Source organism: Antechinus flavipes, chromosome 4 (genome assembly GCF_016432865.1).
Source record: "Antechinus flavipes isolate AdamAnt ecotype Samford, QLD, Australia chromosome 4, AdamAnt_v2, whole genome shotgun sequence".
Taxonomy (NCBI): domain Eukaryota; kingdom Metazoa; phylum Chordata; class Mammalia; order Dasyuromorphia; family Dasyuridae; genus Antechinus; species Antechinus flavipes.
The window spans coordinates 33,436,412-33,449,506 of NC_067401.1; the positions used below are offsets into that span (position 1 = coordinate 33,436,412).

General features: G+C 38.9%; 1 protein-coding gene across 3 annotated transcripts in view; it reads right to left on the reverse strand.

The window, feature by feature from the left end:
• MYO1D (myosin ID) overlaps positions 1-13,095 on the reverse strand; it is a 396,161-nt gene that overhangs the window by 132,910 nt on the left and 250,156 nt on the right. For all 3 annotated transcript variants that reach the window (XM_051992392.1, XM_051992391.1, XM_051992390.1), the window contains exon 20: positions 8,863-8,976. In XM_051992392.1, coding sequence (XP_051848352.1) covers positions 8,863-8,976 — 114 coding nt within the window. The remainder of the gene's footprint in view (positions 1-8,862; positions 8,977-13,095) is intronic.

Genomic DNA, 13,095 nt, shown 5'->3' on the forward strand with positions numbered 1-13,095 from the left:
CTCATGTTTCATTTTTATTAGCTCTGCTCTAAGCAAAAATAGCACCTTCCCTAAGAATACAGTTTTTCAAATGTCTGGTGTTTCTAAGGAAGTACCTTTGTTATAGCAGACAAAATATCAACACCTACAAAAAAGATTAAAACCATTTCTAGGACCTGCAGAGTATTAATTGGTCTGACATTAAAGGATTATCTACTTCCTAATAAAGAAGAGTAATAGGGGAAAAGGGGACCAAAAGCTCCCAATGCTCAGGATGCTCTTTTTAAACACACACAAGCCAAGGCAGTACCAGACATCAGCTGACAGCCTCCATTGAGATTACTATGGAAACAGCATCCCTTGGGATGTTGCCATGTGGGTAGGGTGCTTTAGAAATGGTGATGGTGAATATTGCTGGCAGGCAGATGAATTTCAGCAGGGTTCACTCCTGTACACATTACAAGGGCAATCCATCTTTCAAACGAAAACATATCTTTCTAGTGAGGCACATCAAATGGAGTAATAAAGCGCCGAGGCTGGTGTAATTACAATCCATTTACCTCTACAAAACAGTCACATCAGTCCAGATAATTGTCTCCTTCCTCTTCCCTGCCTGGCCCCCTTTCTCTAAGAACTAAAAGATGTTATTTGTGTAATTAATTGGCGACTTCCTCCGCCATTGTGCACATATGGGTACAAAAAGGGACCGAACCAGAACCCCTATTAATGGGCAGATTTCAAACATTCTTCAGAAAATCACCCCAATTTACCAACAGAAAACGAGTGGGAGGAATTTAAGCCCAGGTGAGGGTCGGTGTTTGAGTTCAAGTCATCCAGTCAGAAAGAAAAACACTGAAGCGATTTTATATTTATGCAAATTCAATTCAATCCTGGCAGCAAGGTTCAAATGGACCCACGTCCACAGTAAATCAGCGGCATAGAAGTGCTATTAGTCAAGGAGCATGCCTTAGCTCTGCCATGCCATCTCTCGCATCCATTTTCTAGTACTCCCCAGGGCAATTCATAGTGTTCCAAAGGCCCTGCCAGCTCAGGGAACTGTGCAAACAACCAGCCAGATTCACTACTTTCTCCTCGCTTCTGTTCACAAAAAAAGCTTTTACCACAGCGAGAAGGCAGGAGCTTCCGTCTCCCAGCTTTGCAGAACACTCAAATTCTGACCTCCATGCCCTAAAACTTCCCAGCCATCCTGACAACTCCATCGGAACTGGGGCTTTTAAGGGTCACAAAAAGAGAGCCCTGAGACGACAGAGCTGGAAGGAGTCCATCAGTTAGCTAGTCCACTTCATTTTACACAGGAAGAAACCGACACACATGGTGACTGACTGGCAGCCCGATGGCATGGAGACAGCTCGGGAATCTGGGTCTCCTGTTCCTTTTCTGCCACTCACTCCTGTCCGTTTTACCAGAAACTGATTTGCTGCCCAGCTGAAACCTTGCAATGAGGGGTAGCTGAATGAATCCTGTCTGTGAAGGACGGGAATCTCTTGCCCTTTCCCCAGCCATCGTCACACGAGGGGAAACCAAGGGTTTGTACTAAATACAGAGAGATGCACTCATGGATTAATGAGGGTGAGCTAGCCCTGGGTGAAAATCAACCGATTCACCTGAGAGACCTTGAAGAAGTGTTACTTTCCTGGGACTCAGTTTCTTCATCTGTAAAATGAATGGGGTAGAATTAAATGACATCTGATGTCACTTCCAGCTCAATCATCTAACTCAGGCTGTCCAAAAGTCCAAATATCATTTTCTTTTTTTTTATCATTAATTTTTTTATTTTCAGCAAATTTTTTTTATAAAACTTTTTATTTTCAAAACATATGCACAGACAATTTGACAACATTGATCCCTTCACAGCCCTGCACTTCAGATTTCCTCTTCTTTCCTCCCATCCTCTCCCTCCCCTAAATGGCAAGCAATTCAATATATGTTAAACATGTTAAAAATATATTAAATCCAATATGTGTAAATATATTTATACAATTCTCTTGCTGTAAATGCCATTTTCTGATATTAAAAGCTTAAAGCTACACTAACACTTTGGAACAGTCATATCTATATCTATACACACATCCACATACAATTGTAATACAAGTTAAAAAATAATTAAATTCATAGGAGAGGCAAGTTCCTTCATTAGCAGTCTTTAATTGTTCCTCAATGTCTATTGAATAAAACAAAAACTCCTTTTTTATTTGTGTACTTAGAAACCTAGAGTCTACCTCCAATGTACATTTTCAACTCTTAACTTTACAATACTTTTCCCTGCTTCAATAATGAATTCCTTGTTGCTCCTAATTTTAATCCAATAGTGTGGTTTTTTTTTTTTGTCATAATGATATCCCCTGCCACACTCTACCTATAAAATCTTTCTTCACAAAAAAAGTATGGCTTTGGGAACATCAGAGAACAAATTTAGAGGGGCTAGAATAGCGTAATGGAGAGAGAAGAGAGAGGAAGGTATCAGGGAACCTGTACGTGTCTCATGAAGCAGAAGGTGACAGCTGGAGTACAAAGTAAAAGGGAGGAGATGTGGGGTCCAGTTTGGGCTGCACCCACTTACCCAGCTGCGTGACACTGGACAAATTATTTCATCTCCCCAAGGATATTTTTTTATCTATAAAATGTGGTTGGACTTTCTTGCTCTAAAATGATGTGACTTTGAGTTGGGATGGTAGATGGTTGTGATGATCTCACTTTGTGATTTCCAGATGGCAATACTTGAGAACAACTAGAGCTAGAAGTTTTAGGGGGTCTACCAGACTGATAGCCAGACTGTCATTAAAAATGAATCCAATCAATTCTGATGGACAATGAGATGATCCAGGCCAGTCCCAATGATCTTGTAATGGAGAGAGCCATCTGTACCCAGAGAGAGAGAGAGAGCTATGGGAACTGAATGTGGATCAATTATAATATTTTCATCTTTTTTACTGTTATTTGCTTGCATTTTGTTTCTCATTTTTCCCCTTTTTAAATCTGGCTTTTCTTGTGCAGCACAATAACTGTATAAATATGTATACATATATTGGATTTAACATATATATTTTTTAACATGTTTAGCATATGGTGGATTACTTGACATCTAGGGGAGAGAGCAGGGGAAGGGGAGGGAAATTTGGAATGCAAGGTTTTGCAAGGGTCAATGCTGAAAAATTATCCATGCCTATGTTTTGAAAATAAAAAGCTTTAATAAAAAATATTCAAAATGATAAAGAAAACAGATAAAATCAACTGTGGATAAGTTATTGGGAACAACCACACAAAAGCCACTTTATGTGAGTAAGTACTTCTGCAACAATATTTACTTTATTCTTCTTTTAAGACTTGACATTACTTCAGGACATGAAATAAGAAATGAAGGTAGGGACAAAGTTCCAATTCTCATGCAAAGGAAATAGGGGACAGATTCATTTTCAAGAAGATGGAGGACAGGAATTAATAAATAACACAAATGATCAATATCTACCTAAGTAGTTTGCTGCAAAGAAATGGAGACAACTGGAGAAAGTAGAACATTAGCACCTACACCGTACTTCCATTCATAGACATTGGTGTATCCCCAGATCCTGATGACAATCCACTGAGGTAGGTAAAGAGGGATATTGGTGTTCTCATTGCTCTAATGAAGATGGGGAAGTTTGGACATGTAAAGAGTCATTTTCAAGGTTTTCAGAAGATTTGAAGCTAGAAAGGGGGCCTTAGAGATTCATGTGGGCCAAGAAGTCTTAATTTTTTCTCTTTCCTGGAGGCCTTTGGAAGTCAGGTGAAACTTATAAATCCATTCTTAGAATGATGTTGGTAAATGCGTAAAACAAAATATGTAAGATTACAAAGAAAACTGATGAATTTGAAATATGATTATCAAAGTAATAATTAAAAAAAAATAACCATCAAGTTCCTGAACCCTAGGTGAAGAACCTCTGATTTAGGCTAAATCCTCTGTTTTGTAGATAAAGAATCTTAAGCTAAGATTCCTTAGGTGACATCTCCAAGGACACAGGTACACATCACACCCCTCATTCCAGAGCTTCTTCCCTTATCACGTTCTATCCATTATCATGCATTGCTTCTCATTCTCAATGGGGATAAAGGAGAATTGTGATAATTCCACATTGCGTAATTAAGAAAAAATAGGTTTTTAATTGGATTTGATATCAATCTGAATTTTGTACTTTTCTCTAAAGCCCAGAACAAAAAAGAAACATTAGCTTTAAGTAAATTTTTTTTTTTTTGAAGTTTTACTTTGAAAGTATGTTTGCTAAGAAAATCAGTCTGAGCTCAACAGAATAAACTATTCAGCATTCCACTGACAAAGTCTTTTTGGACAACTACGAGATTATGCCAGCACAGAACAATGTAAGTTGTAGAAAACATTCCTGCAACAGCTCTATAAATGTCAAAGATGTAGACAAAGCAAAGATGTCTAATGTTATAAATAGAAGAATCAGTAATTGAACTAAAATTCTGAGGCAAAGCGCAGGATTTTTGTTCTTCTTCTTTTGGAGCTGGTTTTTCATGCAAGGTCACAGAAAGAACCAGATGACCAATGACTACCTGAAATTTTGTTCAAATGCCTCAGAAAAATGTATTCAAAACACTGCTCAGATTGCAGTCACACACTCGCTACATTAGTAACAATAGTTAAATACTAACTACAATAAGATTCAATGAAAGTGGGAAGGTGAAAGAACCATATTTTCTGATGGAACTCTGAATGAATGATGTGGGACTTTTTGGAGAAGTTTCTAACCATATAAAATTAGAGCTCCCACCTGTTCATATCCTTTGGCTTGGTAAACCCTTTATCAGAACTATAACTGAAGTATATGAAGTTTAAAAATGACTGTGTATAAAAATATTTTTATTTAAAATAGCCAAATGGAGCTCTTAACTGGGTGATATGGGTAGTATGGCTTAATGGCTAGAGCAGGACTTGAAATCAAGAAGAACTAGGTATTGGGGCTGTCTTTGACACATATTGATTATACGATCCTGGGCAAGTCATAATATCTCAGTGCCCCAGGTGGGTCCCTGAGATCAGAAGTGGGGAAAGAGGACAAGCATTAAAAAAAAAAAACAAACAAAAAAAAACCCAACTACTATGTGTTAGATACTGTCAAGCGTTTTCCTAATTTTATCTCATTTGATCCCTATAACAGCCTTGAAAGGGGGGTGCTATTATCATCCCCATTTTGCAGATGAGGAGACTGAGCCAGACAGAGGTGTCTCTCTCTCTCAGGGACACACACCTAGGTTAAGTGTCTCCTGCCGGATTAGAACTTGGGCCATCCTTATGCTAGCTCCATTGCTCTACCCACTACACTTTTGCTCTTTGTTGTTCGGTCATTTCTGTTCCATCTAACTTTTCGTGACCTCATTTGGGGCTTTCTTGGCAAAGACAATGGAGTGATTTGCCATTTCCTTCTCCAGCTCATTTTACAGATGAGGAAACTGAGGCAAACTGGATGAAGTGACTTGTCCAGGATCACACAGCTGGTACATATCTGAGGTCAAATTTGAACTCAGAACAGGTTTCCTAACTCCAAGCCACTTGGTCCCTGATCCACTGGTAGAGAGAATTTCCTTATGAGGAACTCTTCTTACCAATGAAATCAGGAGACTGGACAGTTCTCTCACATCCTGCAGCCTGTCCACCCAGGAGAAGAACCTGGGTCACTCTGGTCCATGGCATCTAGAGAGTCTGTTTCCAGGCCAACAGATGGGAGCCATCCTTGAGCTCTGCTCCCACTCCAAGATCACAAAAGCAGCAGCCCGGGGATCCCCATTCTCTCTGCTCATCAGCCCATCGCCGTGTCCCCTTAGACATCTCTTTGGTGCCGTTTTCCCAGCATCCCTTTGTAAGCCTTGCTTGCAATGAACTGCTCCTCCTCTGACTGGGTGCCTCAGCCTTTGACTCATCCCACCCACACTCACTCGCACCCAGATCTTGGACTGAAAGATGGCACCCAAGTTCTGCATTGGGTTTGTTGCCTGTTGGAGCTAAAACAAAACACTGGGCTCTGCAAAGCCAAATGCTGCCGTCAATAAAGCAAAATATGGCGCCTTTCAGTGTGTCTCTCTCTCCTCTGTGTACAATTTGGTTTTCTCCAGTGCTTTTGCCTTCTGTGTTCCCTTAGGCAGCTAGAAGGTGCCCTTCAGAGAGCACAGGGTCTGAAGCCCCAAAGACCAAATTCAAATCTAACTTACTAGCGATGTGACCCTGGATAAATTACTTGAATTCTATTTCCTCACCTATAAAATAGGGATAAATAACAGCACCTACTTCAAAGGGTTGTTGTGAGGATCAAATAAGGGGCTTGGAATAGTGCCTGGTATATAGTAGGTGCTTAATAAATTCTCATTCCTTGATGTCCTTTCTACCTTTTCCAAAAGTGATAGCCTGAGTGTCCTACTGTCATTCTCATGGAGGGATGTATGTCATAGGAGATTTAGAGCCAATCCCCAGCATGCTGGGTGGCCCCTCTTGTGGTAATCTTATAGGAGGTCACATGCAACATTTGCCCAGGAGGGGCAGTCAGGGATGGGAAGGGAATAAAGCCACACTGGTGACATCATAGATCCATATCAGTGTTTTGGTTAATAAACTCTTAAATCTGTGTAAATAATGCCATAGACTCCTTGAGAGCTATTCAGTTTCTATTTTTTTTATCTCCAAAACTGAGTACATAGTAGGTATATAATAAGTCCTTATTGACTTTAATTCAATTTTTTTCATTCAATTATTTTTGCATATTTATGTTGTCAGTTATGAAATCTGAAATTTTTCTTTCTTTCTTTCTTTTTTTTTTTTTTTGCTGAGGCAATTGGGGTTAAGTGACTTGTCCAAGATTACACAGGTAGGACGTGTTAAGTGTCTCTCAGGTCCTCCTGACTTCAGGGCTGGTGCTCTCTCTACTGCCCCGAAATTTGAAAATTTTAATATTCAGAAATTCCTAAACATTAAGAGCATCCTCTTCAACAATGAGTTGATTCAAACCAGTTCCATTGTCCAGTAATGAAGAAAGCCATTTACACCCAGAGAGAGACTGTGGGAACTGAGTGTGAACCACAAGAGAGCATTCTCACTCTTTCTGTTGTTTGCTTGCATTTTTGTTTTCCTTCTCAGTTTTTTTTCCTTTTGAGATCCAATTTTTCTTGTGCAGCAAGATAATTGTATAAATATGTATACATAGATTGTATTTAACATATACTTTAACATATTTAACATGTATTGGACTACCTGCCATCTGGGGGAGAGGAAGGAGGGGAAAATTTGCAACAGAAGGTTTTTCAAGGGTCAGTGCTGAAAAATTACCCATCCACATGTTTTGGAAATAAAAAGATATAATTTTAAAAAAGAAATAATTATCAAAAAAAAAAAAAAAAAAAGATAAGAGCATCCAGAGTATGGTATAAAAGGGTACTGGGTTACTCATCAGAGGACATGGATTCAAACACAAACTCTTGACTTTCAAGCTAACAGGCAAGTGCCATTTAATCTCTCTGAATTTTGACTTATTCATCTTATAAAAGGAGGAGGATGGATTGGAAGGATGTGTTAATAAAGCATTTACTATGTGCCAGCACTGGCGATACATGTGGAAACAATGGCATGGTGCTTTGTTTAGGGAGCTTGTTTTCTCGTGGGGCAAGACAGGGCAGTTTTGGAATGGGGAGTCCCTCTTTCCTTTCCATGACTTCTCTTTCTCTGGGATTTCAGCAACTCTCACGGATTCAACTATTACCTCTATGCAGATGACTTCCAAGTTTATGTACCTAGCCCTTAGCTTTCTCCTGAGCTCCAGTGTTTGCTGGACAGTTCTACTGGAAGTCTATTTGATATCCCAAGCTCAATATGTCAAAAACTGAAGTTGTTTCTCCCCCTCTAAACCATTTCTCCCTTTAAACATCCCTGTTTCTGTCAAAGGCATCACCTTTTTCCCAGGTTCAAAACTTGGGCGCCATATTTGCTTCTCCTTTCTCCCTCATCCCAGGTATCCAATCAGTTGTCAAAACCAATAGATTCTAGTTGTTTTTTTCTCACATCAATACCCTTCTGTCCACTCACACTACCCAATTCGGACCCTCTTTGGACCCACAGGGCTTTTCCCGATGTACTAAATTGCTGCCGCCTTAGTACTGTATCATGATGGAGAGCTAGGTTTGATAGCATCAGGAATATCTGGGTTCAAATCACAAGTGTGACACTTCCTAGTGGAATGAGCCCCAAACAATTCATAACCTCTCTGAACCCTAGATTTCTAACCTATAAAATGATGATTAAAAATACTCACAGTCTCTACCTCCCAGGGTTGTTGTGAAGCTCAGATGAGATGATCATGCAGGGTTAGCATTTTGAAAACCTCAAAACACTATGTTAATGTCATCCATGAGTATTATTCCTATAAATTATTTATCAAAATGGATGAAAGCTTCAAAACCAGAGTTTCTATTTATATAGCAAGATCTCAGGGAAGGAGGCAGTTAAAGTAAAATGAATAAAAAAAGGCTGGTAAGGAAATACAAAATAATTTGCTTCTCTAATTAGACATTGACCAATTGGCTGTGGATTCCCAAGATAAAAAACCAAAACTGTCATAAGGCTTTTGCCATAAGCAACAAGCATATATGTGAATAGGTTCCCAATGGAAAAAAGATTAGTGAACTATGGGAACCCTATGATGATAATAGGATGATATGGATTCCCAATATCACTTCCTAAGAGACCCTCACTTTACCTCTTCTCCCTACAAATTCAAATATGAACACAAAATCAGAAAAGAGCATTATAATATCCCTATCACTGGACATGGCAATAAGGTCAGCGATAGAGAAGGACCACAGAGCCTGGTCAGTACTTACATTATAGAGGGGAATTGTCTTCATCACTTTATACTGCTTGGTGGGGTCCATCTTGTACAGGTGGCGATCCGTAACAAAAATTGCTCTATCTTCCACTTTACTAAATCGATTTACCTAGGAGAAAACCAAATCAGAGAATCCCCTTAGACAGGAAGAAATATATCTTAGAAAACATCTGGAAATTGGGAGAAGTGGGTTTTGAGACCCTAGGACTGGATAGTCAGCAGAATTAACTGATTTACGTCTATGATGTTCAAAAGACTCTGTGAGGAGCCTTGAGATGAAAGAGACAGTTTCTATATTCAAGGGATTTTACATTCTAATAGGTCAAATACAAAGAGCAGCAAAAAAAAAAAAAAAAATAGCAGCATAATGAATAATTATACAGGTTATCCTAAAAATCTTAGTGCAATCATTAAGTTCATCTTTAATGATAGTAGTGATATCATGACTCAATGATAGTAATATTAAAGATAAACTTTAATGGCCTAAAATTGCACTACTTTTGTATTAAGAAAAATCACCTCCTTGTCATCCCCAGGAATCCCTCCTTGTTTCTGCCTAATGAGATCTCAGAAGATTCTAGCATTAATCTCATCTCTGAATTGTTCGGTTCTGCAAACATATATTGTATCTAGGATATACTGCAACATATCTGACATATATAGGACTGCTTGCCATCTAGGGGAGGGGGTGGAGGGAGGGAGGGGAAAAATCGGAACAGAAGTGAGTGCAAGGGATAATGTTGTAAAAAAAAATTACCCTGGCATGGGTTCTGTCAATATAAAGTTATTATAAAATAAAATAAAATATATAATAAAAAATAAATATGTAAAAAAATGCAAAAAAAAAATCTCACCTCTGATTGATTATAACACCTGATTACTTCTCATCCTAAAGATTCTCTCTCCTATTCATTCCATGCCATTGTCTGTATTAATCTTCTTGAACTAGTTTTTTTTTTGGTGTTGGTTATAAAATTGTATGAATATGGGAAGAAGGAAGAAAAAGAGGGAGGTCTCAGTGACTGGCTCTGATATGTAATATAAAAATTATACAATCTTCTTGAACTAGTTTTTTGTTGGTTATAAAATTGTATGAATATGGGAAGAGGGGAGAAAAAGAGGGAGGTCTCAGTGACTGGCTTAGATATGTAATATAAAAATTACATAATCTTGAACTACTGTTTTTTTGTGTTGGTTATAAAACTATGAATATGGGAAGAAGGGAGAAAAAGAGGGAGGTCTCAGTGACTGGATTTGATATGTAATATGAAAATTACATGATCTTCTTGAACTACTATTTTTTGTGTTGGTTATAAAATTGTATGAATATGGGAAGAAGGGAGAAAAAGAGGGAGGTCTCGGTGACTGGCTTTGATATGTAATATGAAAATTACATAATCTTCTTGAACTACTGTTTTTTTGTGTTGGTTATAAAATTGTATGAATATGGGAAGAGGGGAGAAAAAGGGGGAGGTCTCAGTGACTGGCTTAGATATGTAATATAAAAATTACATAATCTTCTTGAACTACAGTTTTTTTGTGTTGGTTATAAAATTGTATGAATATGGGAAGAGGGGAGAAAAAGAGGGAGGTCTCAGTGACTGGCTTTGATATGTAATATAAAAATTACATAATCTTGAACTACTGTTTTTTTGTGTTGGTTATAAAATTGTATGAATATGGGAAGAGGGGAGAAAAAGGGGGAGGTCTCAGTGACTGGCTTTGATATGTAATATAAAAATTACATAATCTTCTTGAACTACAGTTTTTTGTGTTGGTTATAAAGTTGTATAAATATGGGAAAAGGGGAGAAAAAGAGGGAGGTCTCGGTGACTGGCTTTGATATGTAATATGAAAATTACATAATCTTCTTGAACTACAGTTTTTTGTGTTGGTTATAAAGTTGTATGTATAAGAGAAGAGGGAAGAAAAAGAGGGAGGTCTCGGTGACTGGCTTTGATATGTAATATAAAAATTACACAATGAATATGTAATATAAGAACAAATATCACATATAATATATGTGATTTCATATATAATTATACATCATAACATATAATATGACAGACCTTTAAATAATGGAGTTTAGTTAGCCATACCTTGACGTTTACAATAAATATGTAATATAAGAACAAATATCACATATAATATACGTGATTTCATATATAATTATACATCATAACATATAATATGACAGACCTTTAAATAATGGAGTTTAGTTAACCATACCTTGACGTTTTAAAACTCCCCTGCATAAAGGCTAAACCTCTCCATAATTTCCTCAGTTAACCTAACTCAGGAGTCAGGAGGTTGGGTCTTGCCTCATTAGGCTATATTTTTCTCATTTCTCTTTTCTCTTTTCCTAGGGAAGTCAGACGAGGTGAGCTTTCAGATCTATTTCCAGCTCTGTGATTTTTAACCTCATTTCCAGCTTCTTACCCACACACTCCTGTCCCTGGATGCACAATCCTCAGCCTAAGGATGCCTGAGATGTTGTCTCAGCCTCTTTTGCTAATAATCTCAAGCCCCATCTCCTCTCCCAAGATCTCCCCAACGCCTCGAGAGTCACACTTTAGCGCTCCTTCCTGAACTCAGCTGCCACTTAGAAGCGGCACAGCACTTTGTCCTTGATTGCCTTGAATTGCTTCCCCTACGCCCGCCTTCTTCCCCAGCTCTTTGAGGGCAGTGAAAGGGAATCCAACGCTCTTGAATGGATGGAGTACTGGTACTCCACCAAGAGCTGTTGACTGGTTCTACCATCATGTCTCTCCTCCCACCCTGTGGGTTTTCGGGAACTCCTGTTTCCCCCCTCCAGTCCTGGGTGACCTCAGGCTGATTCAGGATGCTGGGGAAGGTTCCCCAAGGGCCCGAGAGAAGAGCCCTCAGGTGGTAATTTCTGAAGTCCTCTGAGTTCGGCTTGGTCTCAGACCAGAGCTTCACCTTTGAATTAATAGAAGGGAACAGTGGATGGGTAGCTTTTAATTAGTAATGCTACAGCTCCACTTTATTACTGTAGCTAATTGAGATATGAGCATACAGCTGTTCACAAGTGGCCTGGGAGTTGGTAGAGAGTGATTTATTTATTTAGCCCTCCCCTATCCCCCGGGAGTTGGAAGTTATTTGTATTAATTTATTTCAACATACATTTATTAGCTTCCTCCTGTGAATGGAAGACTGGGCTAGGTGCTGAGTGCCGTTAGCAGCTAGGTGCTGAAGGAGAAGAAGAGATTAGATATCTTTTTTTCCCTTTTCTTTCTTTTTTTTTTTTGGCAAGGCAATTGGGGTTAAGTGACTTGCCCAGGGTCACACAGCTAGTAAAATGGATTTGAACTCAGGTTCTGACTCCAGGGTCAGTGCTCTATCCACTGTACCACCCTGCTGCCCCAAGGTTAGATATCTTCATCCAGGGGCTTGCCTTCAAGGACCTTACAGTCTATTAGGGAGCTAATAACAGCTTCTTAATAATGGAGTAATTGCTGCCTGCTAGGTGATGTACTGGATGGAACACCAAGCCTGCAGTCAGGAAAACCTGAGCTCAAACCTGGCATTAAATGCTTACTAGCTGTGTGATCCTGGGCAAGCCACTTAAGCCTGTTTGCCTCAGTTTCCTCCTTTGTAAAATTATCTGGAGAAAGAAATGGCAAACCACACCAGTATCTTTGCCAAGAAAACCCAAAATGGGGTGAAAAAAAGTAAACAACAATATCTGAAAAGAAGTCAAGGCAAATTTGATATAACAGTTTTAAAAATCTTGAAAGAGACACACAGATAAAGATAGAAAGAGAGAGGAGGACCGAGAGGGAGAGAAAGTGAGAGAAAGAGGAGAGAGACAGAGAGAAAAAGAGAGAGAGAGAGAGAGAGAGAGAGGAGAGAGAGAGAGCGCCAGCGAAAGCGCATTTCGCAGGATCAATATTTGCTTCAGTAATACTGCTGTTTGCTCAAGTATAAAATGACCCCTGAATTTACCTGGCCCAACCATGACCTCCTCCAGACAAGCTTGCTGTGAGAAAACCCCAACAGAGTACTATGCTTGTCAGGATGATGGAGTTTCTGGAAAGACTGAGACCTTTATCCAAACTCCCAAGACATTTTTTTTTTTTTTTAGCTTTAAAGAACTCGATGCTCAGATACCTGTAAGGATTGTTCTGTTTACAAAAGGTAACTACATTCTCTCTTTAAGGAGAACCCATTTCCATTTCAGAAAACAAGATTTTTTTTTTCCTCTTAT